This window comes from Uloborus diversus, chromosome 6 (genome assembly GCF_026930045.1).
Source record: "Uloborus diversus isolate 005 chromosome 6, Udiv.v.3.1, whole genome shotgun sequence".
In the NCBI taxonomy this organism is placed as follows: Eukaryota; Metazoa; Arthropoda; class Arachnida; order Araneae; family Uloboridae; genus Uloborus; species Uloborus diversus.
The window spans coordinates 67,554,583-67,573,592 of record NC_072736.1 but is presented as its reverse complement, the minus strand read 5'-3'; the positions used below and the strand labels follow the sequence as shown (position 1 = coordinate 67,573,592).

Here is a 19,010-nt window from a genome sequence, read left to right as displayed (position 1 = left end):
TTTGGACGCAAAAGTAAATTTTCCAGATATCTTCCAAATACCCCAGTGAAACAAGATACATTGAAATTACTTAATGGAAAAATAAGAATTCACAAAAAATAAATCAGAATGGGAGAAAGGGAAGCACATGTAAGCATGATATGATTTACAAAGATAACTTCAAGTAAAACATCTTGAAACATTCTCAAGTAATGATAGTTACCAATACCAGCAGTGGCGTACCTAGGTGTTGGCAGGAGTGGCTCTTTCCAGGGGCGCAACAACCAGAGGGGTACTATTTCGACTAATATAAAAAATGTTCTGAAAAAAAAAAAACATATCGCCGCCACAGAACAACGGTAGGGTATCTTAGTGTTGTTTCTTGGCTTGGATGTCTTACTGTTGCTCTGAGACGACGATATATATTGCTATAAACGGAACTGAAAAAAGTTTCCTCTCTTTGGCTCAAGAACGTACATTTTTTATATTTAGTTACGAATCGCAAGTATTATTGATTTAATTGCATTCATGTGAAATGGTGGCGTCCCGATTTCGGGAAGGGAAAATTTTCAATTTGCCGAATGAAATTCCAATTTTACCGAATGATAAAATGTCAGTATGCACACATATCATACATAACATCTAATGAGAAGAAATATTGGACATCACTAAAAACACAATTAACAAAAAAAAAAAAAAAAAAAAAAAAAAAAAAAGTAACAAAGGTGCAACATTCTCTCTAGATTTGCCGAATTAAAATTCTCAGAATAAGAAAATTTTTGGGAGGTCTCTTGACCTATGTGATTAAATAAAAGGATAAATAGGTCAAATCAAAAATAAATAATATAAAAAGGAAAGAATTAGAAAAAAATTATGTTTAGTGCTAAAGAGGTAGAATCTTTCTAACTTATAAAACACTTTTATTTTAGAGAAATAAAAAAATACCCAAACATGCTCTTCCCTATTTTGCAATGTTCACTGAGTTGAAATTTATTAAGCTCAGTTTTTCAACATAATACCGTTGAGTAGTTCATAGTTCGTTCAACATAGTTCGTTCCTTTGTTAAATAATTGTACCGACAAGCATTCAAGCTAGATTTTTATAAATCTACTAGCTGCGTTGCCCGGCATTGCACAATCTACCTCGAAAATAAAAGTTATGACAAGTGACGCGTGTTAAGCAATTAGGCTTTGAGAAAAAAAAAATCATTAAAGTTTTGCGGCAGATTGCGGAAAAATAACCAAAAAGATAACATTTTAAATCCCCTGATTACAGGAAAGGTCTCAAAACAAAAGCAAGAATTTTATTTGCTCATTTTCGAGAAAAAAATGGCAACAGATCTTTCTTCTCCATGATTTCCTTCCCGTTACAAATTAAAAAAAAAAAAAACATTGTTACTGAAATTTGAGATGAAGCACTGAATAATAATTTGAATGGAGAAAAGACTTCGCAAAATATGGATATTATGTCAAAACTCTAAGTATCATAATTAATATATATATATATATATATATATATATATATATATATATATATATATACACATACAGGGGCGGACTGGCCAAGTCGGCTAGTCGGGGATCCCCGACTAGGCCAACCGCCCAGTGGGCCACTTCAAGCAATTTTTTATTGAATTTAATACATTTAAATTCATACTTAACTTCTTTTTTAAGTGTTATAATAAAAAAAAATCATGTAATTTGTTTACTCTATGTAAAAAGGCGTTTGGAAACAGGTTATTTTTCCCCCCCATTACCAAAGTAAATAGCCGAAGTCCACACAAGTGAACGCTTTCCTATGCTATAGACTTTCTCTCTAGTTTTTAGAGCACTGGGCGACATGACTCCCATATTGAGGAAACGGGAGGGGGCCAGAGAAATTGGGGTCGGACGCGGCCTGAAAAAGGGTCCGGGAATTGAAGGGGCCTGCACCACCAGAAAAGGCGGCCCCTCCCTTCTATATATGCGCGAGCCATGCTTTGGGGTGTTTATACATGAGCAGGGGACGTGAACAAGGATGGGGGGGGGGGGCAGAAGGGTCACCTGTTGGCCCAGTTACGGGGAGGGGGGAAGAATTAAAAAAATCTCGGGCCCAGAAAAGGGCCCGAGATTTTTTAAATGAGAGGTGAAATATATGCAGGGAAGTAGGGGTAAACAATTTGGAGTTTGGCCCGTAAAACTAATTAACGCGTTCAAACTTTAGACAAGATTTTCTTGAGGACTACGTGCTGATTCGTGTCGAGCGATCATTTCATTATGACTATGATCAAGTGATTGACAGTATAGCTTCCAATTCAGCAGAACTATATCAGTTGCTCAACGCTTCAGTGAAATTAATTTCTATATTACAATGCTCAAATTTTACAGTTCATCCTTTTTGAGCCAATAAACAAAAAAACCGCAATTTTGCCTCGTGAAAGTTTATCTATTTTATAAAAAAGGAATAATTTTAAAATGTCATGAAGAATTTTTTTTTTCTTAAGAAATCACAAATACGTTTGCGATTTCCCAGTAGCGTACCGAGCGGTTGGCAGGAGTGACTCTTGCCAGGGGCGCAACATCAAGAAGAGCGGCATTTTGCCAAGATAATTTCGAAAAAATATGATTTTCAAGTAAAATACTTTCAAGATTTTTTGTATAAAAATTAGATAGAGCTAAAAGAGAAATATAAACAATGCCTAAAGCTTGAAAATTTTTTTTTGCCTGTACAGCATATTTTCTGGGTCTGCTTAAACTTCTACAGAGCAGTGAGGGGCTGAGGGTTGTGAGAGACGGTATTCCACCCCGGATGATCCCTCTTTTTCGGAAAGGGGGCGGCATTTCAGCTCTCGATGGGAAAAGAAGCATCTTGAAATATTTTCAACTACGGTACAATATATTATATACTATACTTAAAAGGGAGGAAACTCTTCCCTCAAATATTACCAAAAAACTCCTAAAACTGCGTTTTTGAAACGGCAACTTCAAAACTTTCCGAGGGAGCGTATTTTTCTCAATCGTCTGCAACATTGAAGATCGTCTTAAACCTTGGCTTCAATTTCGAAAATTTTCCAAGGGAGATCCTCCGAAAACTCCCTTCCCTATAACATCATCGAAGGTTCGACGGTCGGCTAAAATTGCGTTTTTGAAGCTTCAATTCTGAAAAGTTTCCAAAGAGAGCCTCAAATCTCTCCTCCCCTTAACATCATCTTTTTACCCTTTCGACGGTTTTGCCTGAAATCGACTCCCAAGTTAAGTGTTACTTTTTATACTTGTTTCAATTTTCTAATCATAATAGAATCTTTGTAATATTTTAATATTTACTTTACATTTTTTTTGTTTTATTAAATGTGTAAATTATGTTTATTGAACACATATACTTCTAGTGCTTCCAAACGAATAATTTAAAAATTAATGCCCTTTTGAAAAAAAAAATGTTATAAATAGAACTGAAAAATGTACCCTGCCTTTTTTTCAAGCATGAAAACTATTAATGTTTCATAATGGGTTGCAAATGTTATTGATCACATCGAATTTCTACAAAATGATTCGACGAAAAGGGGATTGGGGGGGGGGCGCCTTTTTTAAATTTCGCCATGGGCACTAGACCCTATAGGTTCGCTACTGTGCCTAAGCACCAAAATTTTGTTCATTACCCTATTAAACTACTATTTTTCATGAAATACAAGTGTATGAGCTGTTATGCTCTTGACAAAATGTTCGTTTTTCCGTTGACTGGTCTTAATGTACCATATATGTAATTCAAATACAGATTAAAAACTTAAAGTATTTTGAGCGTCAAGTTTTTTTTTTTTTGAGTTCCTATTGTTACATAACATGTCATAAATATTTAAGCTTTGAAGTATAGTGCGAATAGGGTCAATGTACAATGGTGGGCCAAAATGTAATTTTGCCGACTGGGCCAATGGTAGACTGTCCGCCCCTGTATATATATATATATATATATATATAGTTTTTATTTGATATCTCCACTAATTATTATCGGAGGATTATACTAAATAGCCAAATATAAAGACGGGAAAAATACGAATCTATTGATGGCTTTCGGGAGAAGTAACTCGGACATAGATACATAGGAACATACGCTCAGTTTTTAATTATATAAGATAAAACATATTACCTGCTGATATCAGGCATAAAGCCACCACGTATATCGTGAAGATCTCCATCATCACTAACTCCTCACAGTAGGATGTATCCTACTACAAATGTTAAGTAAGAGACACCATGTGTTGCAAATCTCATCGCTATCTTCTGTTTTATCAAATATAAACGCAGTGCTGCGATGCCTCACAAATTTGTATGTAGGTCATCGTCGATAATTAAAATACTGCTACTGCATCAGCAAGTACATGATATTATTTCAGGGTGGCGACAGATCAGGGAGATCAGGGAAAAGTCAGGGTACTTTATAAATCAAGGAAAAGTCAGGGAAATATTAGGGAATTTTGAAAAAAATAACAAAAAATCAGGGAAAATTGATTTTATGAAGAAATTTTTTTTGCTTTACAAAATTAAGTACTTTAATTCCCTACGCATTTTCCGCCAATTATCTGTTCAAAACAAAAGCTAAATTAATGAGGTGCGATCATACACTGCCGCATATTTGTGCATCTTTTTTCTCAACGTCAAAGTATTGAATCTTACTTATTAACCACAGGATGGACTTCCTAAGGTTGCTTCTGTGTCTGTTAGGTTGTTTATTTTACCTAGCTTGAAATTTCCTTTCATGCTTTGAATGCTACGTAAAATAAACAACCATACAGGCAAAGAGGAAGTCTTCATTTATGCCTTAGCTCCTTTGCCTTTATTCCATGACTTCGAAGTAATTAGCGTACTGTAATCACGATTTCAAGAAGAAATCTTTGGTTTTTGAATTAATACTATAAAAGCTTAAAAGTTATTACTTCTTCGCGTTTTTAATTCAATTTGCTAAAATTGAACTTTCAATAAAAAAAACTTTTTTTTTTGCCGTTATACTATTTGTTGTCACCGCAGATTATAAAGGTTTTCTTTTCTTCAGACTTGAGCGATTCTTTAATTTTATAACCGAATTGTATTCTTCTTTTAAATATTTTGAAATTAACTAATTGCTTTTTTTTCTTTTTTTCCCTTGCATTTCAAAGTTGTTTGTTACAAAAGCAATTTAAGATTTTTTTTTCGTTACATACTGAACTCATATGAAATAGAGTTAAAGTGTGTTCTTAAGTACAATGCTGTATTCATTCATTAAAAACTATGTTCTTGATCAGAGAAATGCTCCCTATGAATGGGTGTCAAATGGTTTCATCTGTTTTGCATAAATATGTCAATTAGTTATATAAGAATAACTACATTACTTCTATTCTTTCACTGTTACTTGTTATTCTTGCAACAATTATTATATTGTTTGAAAACTTAGTTCAAAATAATTTCAATAACTTTTTAGTTCTATCATAAATACACATATTTTTTTAAGAGTAATTTTAATAGTTTCTTAAAATTCTTATGTTAAGTGGTTTCTGGAAGTTTTTTTTTTTTATTTTTAATTTTCTATAATCTTTCCATACTGTTTTGTAGGGGTTTTTTTCAAAAGAAATTGACTTGATATGTATTTTTTAAAAACATATCTTTAGTTCAACAACTTTACACAACTTAAAACGTTTAAAATACTGCATTTTATACAAACATACAATGAATTTCAAGTAGAGCAAGGAAAGAAAACCATTATCATTGGTAACTTAAATCAGGGAAATTTGGTGAACTTAATCAGGGAAATCAGGGAAAAGTCAGGGAACTTTTTTTCACAGTTCCTGTCGCCACCCTGTATTTGCATAAAACAGTTTTAATTTTAAAGGATAATTAAAGAGTTAACATTTTTTTAGGAATGTTCTTTTGCACCTGCTCCACGCTGCTTGAGTGGGTACTGTAAAAATCTCCTTTTTTTTTGCAGTTTTCAGGTTTGGGAGCAGAAAATAATCACATGCTGATAGATCAGGCAAGTAAAGAAGGTGATCGAGGACCTAAATTTGTTTTCTGTTCCCGAAATTGGAAATGCAATGAAAAGAATTTTTTGCAATGATTTTTCATCCATTCAAACAACCTTGAAACAGGTGGTGAAGAACATTCCCCAAACCGAATTTAGACTAGTGATAAATTGGTTGTCTGTTCAAAACGCGTTGTATTGAGTAAAAGGGATCCTGTTTTGAATAAATATTAGCTTTATAATTTTCCTTCTTTGACAAAAAAAAAAAAACAACAAATCGGTTGTTTTTGGAACATATACACAACACGTGCTGGGTTAAAAATAGGTTTACAAACGAAAATAAATTAATAATACTAATGTTCCTGCACTATTGTTATTATAATCTTATTTAGAGCTTCAAGTTCGGAGATGCTACACGGAACTCTACAATAAGATCTAAAAACTATTCATCTTCATCTGCTAATAAATTCTTCCTAATATGTATAACCCATGAGTTCATGGAAAACTAGATGAAAGAAACAAAATGGTAAAAGTTAAAAGCTTTTTTCACCAAAAAATCTGGAAAAATGCATATTTTGACAATTGTTAAATTCATTACAGAACAATGAATGAAAATTCGATTATTGATGATAGGAATTCAGACAAAAAAAATAAAAATACTAGTATGAGGAGCTTAAAGTTTGGATTTACTTCACGGAAGTAGACAACAGATCTACCAACCATCCATTTTCATCTGCTAATAAATTGCTTCCTGATATGTTTAACCCGTGAGTTGAGGGAAGACCAGATGAAAAATTTTAAAGAGTGAAAGTAGAAATCTTATATTTTCTATGTTAGTACAACTGCCATGGAATAAGTTCGCAAAAAATATCATTTTCATTGTCAGATGTAGAAAAATGCTATTTTGACAATTGCTAGCTTTGTGATAAAACAATACAGAAAAATTCAGTTACTAATGATGTGAACAATACATGATTTGTGAATAAGCGCTCATTCAACTATTCAACTATCCACACAGCTCAAAAATCTATTCCAACGGATTATTCGAAATTGGAATTCAGTCCATACTCCAGAACATGTTTTGTCCGGTGCACGCATCATTATGCATTAAGAGCGTTGATTCGATAATTCGTTTCTGTTCCTTCATTGTTCGACAAACGCCTGCTTGAATTCGGAAAGAAATCATTTTGCCACATAGAGAGCTTTTGTGTAGGATGCGTTTGTGCTGAACGCCTTTCACTTTAGGCATTAGCCTAAACATCAGGAAGTGTTTTGCATTGACAGCGATTACGGTCGGTTGGTTTGTTTCGATTTCTCATTTTCGAACCGTTCTCGATGTGTATCTTCGAATCTTCCGGTTAGGTGATATACCTGTTGCAGACGATTCGCAATCAGATCGATGAGGAATCTTCCAATTTGCAAAACAGATTTTTAACAAACATTCCATCACAGCTTCTGCCCATGCCCATTCTTTTTCTGAACATGATTACCAAACGACGAGTCTTCCACCTAATTCCTTCTGAGTGAATCATAAAACTATGACCTTGTTCAAAACTTTAAAATAACGGCTTAGGAGCAAACAGCTAAAAATAGTTGAAATTACTCGTATGTTGATGCAAATCAGTACTGTTAAAAAAATCCTGACATTTTACGGGAAAAGTTACTGGCATCCATGTTGACACTAACTTTTACCGTAAAATCCTACTTCAATTATAAAAAGCAAAATGAGAATAGAAGGTTCGAACTCAGGACCTTCGTATTGGCAGGTGGCTTTGCTGAACACCATACCGGTTGGATCACATCGAATGACGAGAAATACGGTGTTATGAGCTTCACACTGTAAGTCACGTGGTTTATCAATTGGCGCTACAATCGTTATTTTATTTTCGGTACGATTTACCATATTTTTTTATGTATTGTAAACACTCCACTGTACAGTAATACTTACCATAAAAGTTAGATGAATTTTTAACAGTGTAAGCGTAGGCAATGTCGGTCTTTTTAATGATCCGTTCATCCCACGGTCGTTTTTCACAATGACTTCGTTCATTTAAAAAAGCTACATTAAATATTTAAAAGAAAAATCACAAAAAAATGTTAAATATAAATAATTAAGGGTTGCAAATAATTTTAAAAACACGGACAACAGGCTATAAAAATAATCGAACCTTATTCATTCACTTACCGATATAAACAAGATGGCGGCGGAAAGCTGAACAGCAGGTAATATAGCATACTAATTATAAAATTAAAAAAAGAAAAAAAAACTAACAATACAGTAACTGCTTACAGTAAGTATAGTAAGATACCTTAGCATGGAATTAATTAAATTCGTTCTAGTCTAAAAAATACTTACTACCAAACGGAACGACCTTGAGGTTCACGGATCTGGACGAAATTCAGGACTTGGTTTAATTCTCACTAGATATAAGCCCAGGTTAAGCGCTTTGACTGCATAGGCCCTAGTTCGGCCGTGATGGGGGTCCAAAGTTTCTAATTTAGTTCAAGAAAAGCTATGGTTTTTGTTTTGAAATTAACTCTTTTCTTGATATTGCATTGCACACATCGCCTAACTGAATGCATTCACAGTATAGAGCAATTTCACCACCCCTACGTTGTACTAACAAGAGACGCGACGGATGTAAGGAGAGCAAATATTGTGCAAAGTTGAGTTGAGTTTCAAATTCCAAAGAAAACGCTCTTGCTAGTACCGGAGCCACACAAGCAAATTTAGAACCTCTTTGCAGCCGAACTCGAGCCTATGCACTCAAAATATTTTACCTGGGCTCATATCTAGTGCTAATTGACCTAAATCCAGAATTTATCCATATTCCTGACTCTCACATTTTTGCCGTTTTAACCACAGATTTGAAGGATTAATGAATAATAATGGCGTTCTACCCTCTCAAGACATTCGGCGGCTATTGTCAATACAACGAAGGGGGGAGGGGGGATTTATTTTATGTTGTGAATGGATTTAATTGGCTCTTACTGCAATGTAAATGCAAGAAAAGCGTAAAAAAAGTTTAATTTCAAAGGAAAAACCATTGTTTTTCTGGACTCTAATAACAACTTTGGACCCCCGTCGCAGCCGAATTAGGGCCTATGCAGTCAAACTGCTTTACATGGGTTCATATCTAGTGCGAACTGACCTAACTCCAGAATGTCATCCAGATCTGTGACCCTCAAGGTCGTACCGTTTGGTAGTTAGAATAGAAGTCTTATAATTGTACTTATCACAGATTTTCAGGATTCACCGTTAGCTTACGATCTATTATTCTTCAGTTTTCAACACTAATTTCTTTCTCACATTATTTTATTTAATCTAAATTATAGAAATTTATCTATGTGTTTGTAAAAGAATAATTCTAGCTTTTCGAAATTAAATAACAAACAATTTATTCTTAGCACACATTTTAAAGCTTCGCCGAAAGCACAAGATTTTTAATTATTTTATCGTGCGTCTGATTCGCTGCTCTCTTTAATGCCTTAATATTTTACCCATGCAGTAGACGCATAAAATTTGGTGAGAAGAACTTTCACTTAGCACTTTGGGCTCTAAAGAAACACATTCCAATTCGAGCGTTGCTGAGATTAAATTAAAAAATGGAGACGATCCAAATTTGACTATTGAAATAGAAGCAATCGAAACCGATAAAATTTTTGCAACACATTTGTCAACACCTGATAAAAGCATTAAATATTAAAGATAATATATGCACGCGTGTCAAAACCCTTCTTTTCGAGTCGTGGAGTTAATCAGGAACAAACATTTACTTCAGTGCTCTCTTGATTCTATTTAGTTTTACAGTGATTTTTAGCAGAAAGTATCGTATTTTCACGATGAAATTGTTGACAAATCAAGTTGTCAGATACACAGCGCCTAAAACAGTTTTATATGCTAATTTTCAATCGCTAATCACTGCTTTAGTTCATTACTATGACATTTTGAAAAAGATGGTTTGAAATTAACATATTAATATAGAGAGTAAACTCATATTTTATTTAATTCAAACTGAGACATGTTGAATTCGTGTGTGTCCACTCCCTATTTAAATTTTACTTAGTAGGGGAATGTGGGGAATTTAAGTGAAATCGTGAAATAATTACTCCGCTATCTAGTAATATTTTAACTATGCAGTCTCACATGCAGCCTATTTCAGTCAAAAAAAAAAAAAAAAAAAAAAAAAAAAAAAAAAAAAATCAGAAAATCATAGAATATAACACAAGCAATTTCCAAAAAATGATACTCATATTGTAATATTTTGTTTTAAGTCAAAAATTTTGGTTTTATTAAATGATAAAGTTCTTGCAATTAACATTTTAAATGTTAATTGAGACCTTCTAATATATAGTGCAACATTTATTTAGTTAATATTAAGCCTATTTGTATTTTAAGTAATTTGTGCAATTAGACAAGTACATGCGGGGCAAAGTGAAGTAGTTAATTTCGTTTACTTATTCAATCATTTATTAAAGCTCTTACGTATTTTTTGCTAATTACTTTATTAACATACCTTAATTTTGTAATTCACTTATTTATTCATTTATTCATTTATTTTCTTACTCATTCACTCTTTTACTCACTCGTTTATTTGTCCTTAGACATTAATTAAATTTATTTATTTAATTATTCATTTATTTTTTCAGCATCTTTTTCTTTATTCATTCAATCTTTAATTTACTGATTCATTTGATCAAAAATGTTTTTATAATCGAATAAAAACATTTAATTACAAAAATATTTTATTTTTCACTTTGCCCCATAAAAAAGTGAAGTGAAAATTTTTAGCTTTTTTTTTTTTTTGAAAGCGAAAATTAACCACAAGAAATAAAAAATACTATTTCAATGCAAGTTTTATTATAAAATATAATGTTCTTCCTTATGTACTGTAATTTTTAAAGCAAATTTCTAATTAAATAATGTTTAAGGCTTTCACGGCCGGCGTCAATATGGGGAGATAACATTTCCGGACTTATTGACCGTGGTCTAATTGGAGTAGAAATTCCAGACGTTTCGGCTTGCTTTGCTGCAGCCATCATCAGTGGTTTGAGTTTGGTGAGACTGATTCCTGGCTTCGGTGGCTCCGGTATTTAAGCAAACTGTTGCTGGGCTGCTGGTCCTGATTGGGAGGCGTTCTCAAGCCGCTGGTGGAATGATATCTAATGAAGATTTTTCGAACCATTCTGTTTTCTTTTATTTTTTCTTGTTGAAATCGGGTTTCAAATTGTTTTAAATGATACTTTTCAGTAACTGTAAGGTAGTATTGCTTTGCAGGAGGACATCTAGAAGTTATTGTGGCATATTTAAGCTAAATTCAACTCTGAGGGTCCCCCATCTCAATTTCATCAGTGGCGTATCCAGGGTAAGATTTGGAAACAATATCCATCCCCCCTTAAACGCAGAAATGTTCTATTTTGACCATAGTAAACGACTCAAAAACCTCCCTCCCAAATTCCTCCCCCTCCCAAAATGGACCTCCCGCTCCCAAATTCAACCACAGTCTCCTCCGAAATATTTTTCTGGCTACGACACTGAGTTTCATTCTTTGAGGTTAAAAATGATCACCTTATTAAAGAATTCAATCTTATCTATGAAAAAATTGTTCACCAACGTTCAAACAGATGTCCGATTTCCCACGGAAACAAAGAAAGCAGTAGTTGTATTCTATATTTAATCTTAGATATTAATTGAATTTGAAGTGTATCAACATCTTAACCCGAATGCTTTTTTCTACCATGAAGTTTCTTGCTGTTGTCATTTTGACCTAATGTAAAAGGTTGGAACGTTAAATGTTCTTAGAATCTGGTTCGCACAGGATAACAACAGTTATGTTGAGGAGAAACTTATCTAAGCAGCATGGCAAAGAACTTCATAGTTCGATTCCTTTTGTCAAAAGTCGTTAAATTTGGTCATAATTTTGTGGTAAATAAATGAAGGCATTGAAGAATCATGGATATATAGCACACCGATATCAAAACTGAGAATGCAGGTAAAAACGTACCGGAAAATTTTTGTCATTTTTATCGTAACATGTTCTGTTATCTTCTGTAAATATTACAACTTCGATGGAGTCAAACATACTGAGTTTCTTGGTAAGTTTTTGTTTACTTAAACATCCGATTTGTTTTTACAAAATATAGTTTTCATCCGTATCTTATCCGTTAAATTGTGACTTAAAAATTAGGGAATTTCATACAAGTAAAGTATTTTCATTTTAATCTGATAACTTAAAATGAAACTGCAAAAAGTCATCTTTGAGGTAACAGTACGTTGACAAAAGTCACACATCAAGGTGGTAGAATTTTCGGTACAACATTTCTTGCACTTTTTCTGTAAGTCTCCTAGTCTGCAAGCAGACCGGGCTATGATTAATTGGTGTGTATTAGGGTGTCCGCTCTCCCCTCCCCCCCAAAAAAACCGAAAGTCGATGTTTCAAGTCGCACACTCTCTAATATTTTCCCTGTTAGGTCAAAACAATTGCAAACAAAGTTTCATTAACATGAACAACGACAACCTGTGCCGACTTGCGCCCGAAAGTGTAAACCAGCCCTGTTTACTAGGCCGAATAATAAAACAATTTTTTTTTGAAGTTCGAAATTTCATGATAACCCGTTGATCAAACGTTTATTGATAAAATGTCGTCCCTATATCCCCACATGTATCTCAAAAATATTTTTCCAAATTAAAAAAAATATTTTAGTGTCCGTCAAGAGGCTTAAAATTTATCATTTTCTTCAAAAAATGGATTTTTTCGATTTATCTTTAAAAAAATTACATATACATTTCAATAAAATATCAAGTTCAAAAATGATTAGCGAACACATTTTCAAATCAACATTTGCAAATGAATAATAATAAAAAATTATATATTTAAAATGTAAACTTTAACTTAAACTTGAAAAAAATCCATATTTTGAGTACTATGTGGGAGACTTAAATATTGCAAGAGAGCAAAAATTTCTATTTAGCGCTAATCACCGAGTTTACTGTTTATATTTTTCTTTTTAAAATGTATCTCATATTTTTATAGAAATGTATAGACAAAAAAAAATCAGTTTTTTAGAATAAATTACAAGTTTTAGGCCTCCTGCTGGAGCTGGACACCTAAATATTTTTTTAATTCGAATTAATAATTTTTTGGTACACGTGGGGCGATAGGGGCAATGTTTTATCGAAATGAAATTTTTATCTTCCGAATTTTTTTTTTTTTTGATTCGGCGTCACACTTTTAGGCGCAAGTCGGCACAGGTTGGTGTTGTTCATGTTATATGAAACTTTTTTTTACAATTGTTTTGATCTAACAGGAAAAAAAATAAGAGGTTGTGCGAGATAAAACATCGACTATCGTTTTTTTGGGACACTCTAATGTGGATACATAGTTGCCCTATTTTTGTTTTGTAGCTATATATCCATGAACAGAAGACTACATTCTACGCAACTAATACAACATTACATATTTATTAAAATTAATCAGCAATAAGTAATAATTTTATTACTTATATCACTATTAATAATTATATTACTGGTGTTGCCTGTTAGCAACACCAGTATCATGTATACTTGCATTAAAAAGTAATAATAAAAAGAAAAGAAAGAAGGGCAATGGTATCAGTCAAGGTAAAAGTAATAAAAATTACACTTGCACGTATTACAGAGTTCCGAGAACAAAGTCAGTACAAGCAAGCTGCTGCAGCACGAAAAATATTGCTAAACCCCATCATTCAGAGCTATTATTCTCAATTATTTTTAAAAATACTTAGAAAACGGTGAATAAAAAATTCAGAAAGTTTTACGAAAAAAATTATAAGGTGTGACCCAATAAATGCAAAAAGAACAGCTGAAATAAAGATGGGAGGGAAAACAAAAATGAGAGAAAAAAGAAATGGAAACTCCTCCCCCCTAAATTATTAACTAAAGTGGGAAGTTTAAAACTCTATTCCGTGCCTGTTTGGCTTAAAACTGCGAAATGGCTATTAAAAAGTTAGTATGACAATTAGTATGTCTCTTTCTGAAACAAAAAATGGAATTTGGGGAAAATATACAGGATGCTTCAAAAAGAATGATTTGATTAGAAACGCGTTTTTTAAAGAATTATTGAACTAAGATTTTACAGATTAATTTTAGACAGCATTTGAATTACGAGGTATAAAAAAAGGCACATTAAGTTGCTTTTGATGTCCACTTTTGAATACACAATATGTGTCTACACAGTATTTTTTTTTTTTTTTCATCTTTTATGCGTAGACGGTCAAGTTATTTTGCTTGACATAAGCAACCTGTGTCTTTGAATTGTATTTTACCACCTTCTATTGCTCTTCCTGGCGGTATGTTCAGCACCACAGTATTTTTAACGAATAACAAGCTGAACAGTTACTACTGAATCACACTTTACGTAGCATACTTCACGAATACCAAACGAATTTTGTGATTCAGTAGCCATCTTTTAAAAAACGAACGTGGCGGCAGCTAGGCGAAGCTCGAGATTTCTGCCCTTTTAACCGATGCATAATTGAACCATAATTCCATCTCCAGTGAAATGTGTAGCTATTTTTTCTTCAAATCGAGTCATTCTTTTTTATACATCTTGTTTTACGAAACCGATTTAATGTTTTTTCTGGCAAATTGGGTTTAAAATTTACTTTGTTTGTTTTAAAGGCAATCAAAGAAGATCAGAACCAACAGAGAATTCCTGGAACGTGCAGCCTCTAACTATCCGGCCAAATGAGGGACGGTTGGGTAACCAGATGTTCTCGTTGGCCACTTTGTACGGCCTTGGTTATCTTAATCGACGAAGAATAGCGTTGATGCCTGATACGTTTAAAGCGCTGTCCCATTATTTCGATCTTACTGTGCCTCAGGTGAGTTAGCAAAAGTTTAGCATAAAAATTGCTTAAAACGCTCGTGCGTAGGTCTAAATATTGGGAAAACTTTTAAGTTGTGGGAGAAAGCAAAAAACGCTTGTACGTTTTTCGCGAGAAGGCACTTAGCCCCGCCTCTTCGAACGTAGAGTTCCATTTTACGCGGGGGTTATCGGCAAGCAATCCATACGATTCTAAATGAGACAACCAGACAGCCTTAACTTGAGCGTGCATTATAATGTGCAAAAAAGTCTTAGTGTCCTTTAAATCACTTGCTTCTCTTGTCTGTTGTCATTTTAGTTATCCTTACATTTTAAAAACTGCTGCTTTTACAACAAAATGCTATGATCCGAATATATCTTCTGCCGAAAACAGAGAAATAGAATCAACGGATACCACGTGACGAAGGAATAGTCAAGTGCCTTCTCGTGGAAAACGGGCAATACTAGTTAATGAAAACAAGTCTTATAAGCAGGTGTACTTTTGGTACCCCGATACTTTTTTCCGTAAAAATAGCAGTAAAAATAATTGAATGATTATATTTACTGCTAGGGATGTAAAATTCTCAGTAATAATCTTTTGGAGATTATTCTCGAGAATATTTCAAATAATATTCTAATGAAGTTGAATTTTCAGTAACATTCTCCTAAAATTTCGTTGCAACAATAATACAACATTACGTATTTTAGATGGGAGTGGGAATCTTCAAACTTAAAAATAAAATACTTAAGTACTAAATTTTACAGATTGATTATTAACTTAAATGTAGTACTATTTGAAATACTGTTTTTAAAGTTTTCCCGCAAGACATATCAATTCAAATATTTAAAATGAAACATTTATTTTCTTTGATTAAGAATGTTCCAAACTATTCAGTAAGTTACCGTTCTATATCCTCCGCTGGAAGTGACTGAGCTGGCAGTGTAGTTCATATATTTCTGCCTTAGTCCTGGCTATAGGGCGGTAACTACCTCCCTTGCCTTCAATATTCGTGTTAAATCGAAACATTGCTTCGGTCACTTGTGTGGTCAGTGCTAATTCTGTATTAGCTACCAGTCTGTTTGGCACTCTTTGGCTTCCTTAAGAGGTTTTCCACCTCCAGCTAAGTCACTCCTATGTCGGGCTGATGAGTGCTAATAAGCACGAAACTGCAGTCCTCGGCTGGAATTGATTGAGCTGGCGGTGGATTTCATATATAATGTTCAAAACTGTTTTTAGAAATAATCTACTTGGGCAACATGGAGATGAGCACCCCGTATAACGTTTGATTTTTAATTACAGATAGATACGTCTACGTTCAATGCTAGTAATCCGTGGCAAATAGGATTCTGGTTGTCTTTCAACGACAGTTCCATCCCAGTATCTTCTAACATCATCTCCGGGAATCTGTATCCAACATCTTTCACCTTCTTCCAGCATGTGAGAGATCGCATCCGGCCACTGTTCCGCTTCAAACCCATGATACGCGACTACGCTCAAAATCTGCTAAGACATTTGAAGCGAGTGCACCCTTGGACGGATGTTTATATTGGAGTAAGTTTACTTGTTATTTAGAGATTCGTGGGATTATTAGAAATAAATTGGGATTTTAAAATTTAAACCTTTTGAACATGATGCCCATTTTAGCTCACCTTTGCCCATTTCAAGAACAAGTATGGCAGTTTTTACTAAAAAGACTTATTACTGGAATTAAAATCGTTCAGCTGAATAAAAAAAAGCGATCATTAAAAACAGTCCGTTTCGAATGTCAAATACATTTAATGACGAAAGTTCCAGTTCTATTTTTCATTTCGACATTTGAACTGCAATGTATACTCCAGTATAGTAGATATACTCTAGTACAGTATATAGTTCACCACTAGTATAATCACACTAGTATAGTTTACCATGTAGTTAGTCAAGGGCGTAGAAAATAACTCTTTTAGTTTTATGTGATAATCTAGCAAAAGGTTTCCCATATTTCGGTAAGAAGTTAAGAGCACATTGATGTGAATTTAACCTAAACCTGAAGAAAAAACTGCCTGAAACTTTCTTCTCTTTTTATAAATTTAAATCGAGTAAATAAAGAAAAAGCATTCGGGGTGTAATTAAAAAAAAATGTTTTATGTCAGTGTCTCAAATAAAATGAAGAAAAGTTCTTTTGAGTCAAATTCTCGTACTGAAGCTTATCGCGATAAAATAAATAATAATAATAACAGTTTATAAGCAAGTTTATACTGGCCACTGTCAATTCTTATAATATTAATAATTTTATAGGTGCATGTTCGAAGAGGCGATTACCTACGAAAAGGAAGCGGAGGCTGGCTGAGAGCAGCTAATGGCAGAGAGGTAGATCTCCTCTATTTTCAAAAAGCTGTAGATTATTTCAGAAACAGATATGGCAACGTTACTTTTCTGGCTGTCAGTGACGATCGAAAATGGTGCAAGAGGAATTTATCACAACTGGGTATTCTAACAGTTCCAGATTCTCCTTCCCCTGGGCATGACCTTGCCTTGCTCGCGGAATGTAACCACACCATCATGACATACGGTACCTATGGATTTTGGGGAGGATATCTTTCTGGAGGGACTGTGGTCTATTTTACAGATTTTGTGAAGCCGAACACGACCGTCGCTAAGAAATTTTTTGTTTACGAAAAGATATATCCTCCAGAATGGATCGGAATATCAACAACGAAACCTGGTTACTGGGAATCTTACACAAATCCTTTTCTCATTCCTTAATATTTTGTTGAAAAAAATTGGAGTTTTTTCCTCCATCTTCCATTCTTTGTTGAAACAAACAGCATAAGGGCTAATTCACTGTTGCCAGCAACGAATACCTTCTTGAAGGTGAAATATCAAATATGAGGGTCAGTCAATAAATAACGAAGCAGAGGCTATAAAACAAACTTTATTATACATTCTTCTAAAAGTTTGACCGAAGTTGTTTAAACACTTATCCCACTGGGAAATGAGTCATATCATTAAGTGCTCATAAATGAACTTTGGCTGCTGTTGGCACCAATTACGCGCGCACTCCTTTACTTCATCGTCCGAATGAAATCGTTGTCCCCGAAGTGCCTTCTCGAGTTTCCCAAAAATTTGGGATCATATGGGAGTAGATCTGGACGATAAGGGGATCTGGACTGAACATTCAAGACTTCCCACGGAAATTTCTGCAAAAGTTCCTCAGTTGCATTGGATGTCTGTGGTCTAGCGATATCGTGCAACAGGATGAAATGATGTGAAAGTTTACCGGAACCACACACAGCCAATGCAAAAAAGGAACTTTTGCAAAAATTTAAACAGGAAATCTTGAACCATCTCCCTTATAGTCCAGATCTATTCCCATGTGACTCCACATCTTTGGAGAACTCAAGAATGTACTTCGGGGACAACGTTCCATTCGGACAATGCAGTAAAGGAGTGCGCGCGTAATTGTTTCCAGCAGCAGCCAAAAGATTTTTATGAGCACAGAATTATGCGACTAATTTCACAGAGGGACAAGTGTTTAAATAATTTCGTTCAGTATTTTTGAAGAATGTCGAATAAAATCTGTTTTCTAGCCTCTTACTCGTTTTTTATTGACTGACTCTAATATCATGCCTTAATGACTGTCCGTTTCTTACAGACAGTCAATCAAGCATTTGCTTTGAAACTAATTTCTGCAAACTAGAAAAATGTGGTTCAAAGCACCTCTTTTACGAAGGTCATAATTGCATTAAAGAGGGAACAATAAATAAAGCCCAATTTTCCTATTACGTTAGTACATTTTGCAATCCGATTCTTTCTGAAAATATTGCCAGCATCAATTGTAGGAAGACCTAGAGCCGTTATATATAGATAGGCCGACGCATCAGCTTAAGTTTCGCCATTTTGGATCGGATTTTTCATTGTTGCACTGCTAGGATTACCAGAGCAAATTTTCGGATTTTGCCAAATTTGCTGAAAATAACATTTCATTTAATGAATAATTCACATGCCGCTAATAATCGCTCGCAGTGAACAATCACCAAACGCGATTACTGGCCAGAAAAGACATCCGCTCAAATACGCGCTCAGATCCAAAAGGGTTGATCTTAAGCTGATGAGCTGGCTCGTATATAGAGAGGCGTTAGGAAGACCGAGTACAGTTGGAACAGGGATTAGTTGATATAAATGTTTTAATTTTTGAATGTGTATATGCCCAGAACTAGGAGTTTTATAAAGAAGCAACAGAGACT

The 19,010-nt window shown here is 34.0% G+C and overlaps 2 protein-coding genes across 2 annotated transcripts in view; one reads left to right on the top strand and one right to left on the bottom strand.

The window, feature by feature from the left end:
* Window positions 1-4,161, bottom strand: part of LOC129224529 (chymotrypsin-like elastase family member 2A) — a 33,674-nt gene extending 29,513 nt beyond the window's left edge. The window contains exon 1 of the mRNA XM_054858996.1: window positions 4,099-4,161. Coding sequence (XP_054714971.1) covers window positions 4,099-4,150 — 52 coding nt within the window. The 5' untranslated portion in view covers window positions 4,151-4,161. The remainder of the gene's footprint in view (window positions 1-4,098) is intronic.
* Window positions 4,162-13,933: 9,772 nt separating this feature from the next.
* Window positions 13,934-17,529, top strand: LOC129224795 (galactoside alpha-(1,2)-fucosyltransferase 1-like). Its single transcript, XM_054859344.1, has 4 exons — window positions 13,934-13,943; window positions 14,603-14,809; window positions 16,091-16,338; window positions 17,062-17,529. The coding sequence occupies exons 1-4, from the start codon at window positions 13,934-13,936 to the stop codon at window positions 17,527-17,529; spliced, it is 933 nt and encodes a 310-aa protein (XP_054715319.1).
* The last annotated feature ends 1,481 nt before the right edge of the window (window positions 17,530-19,010 follow it).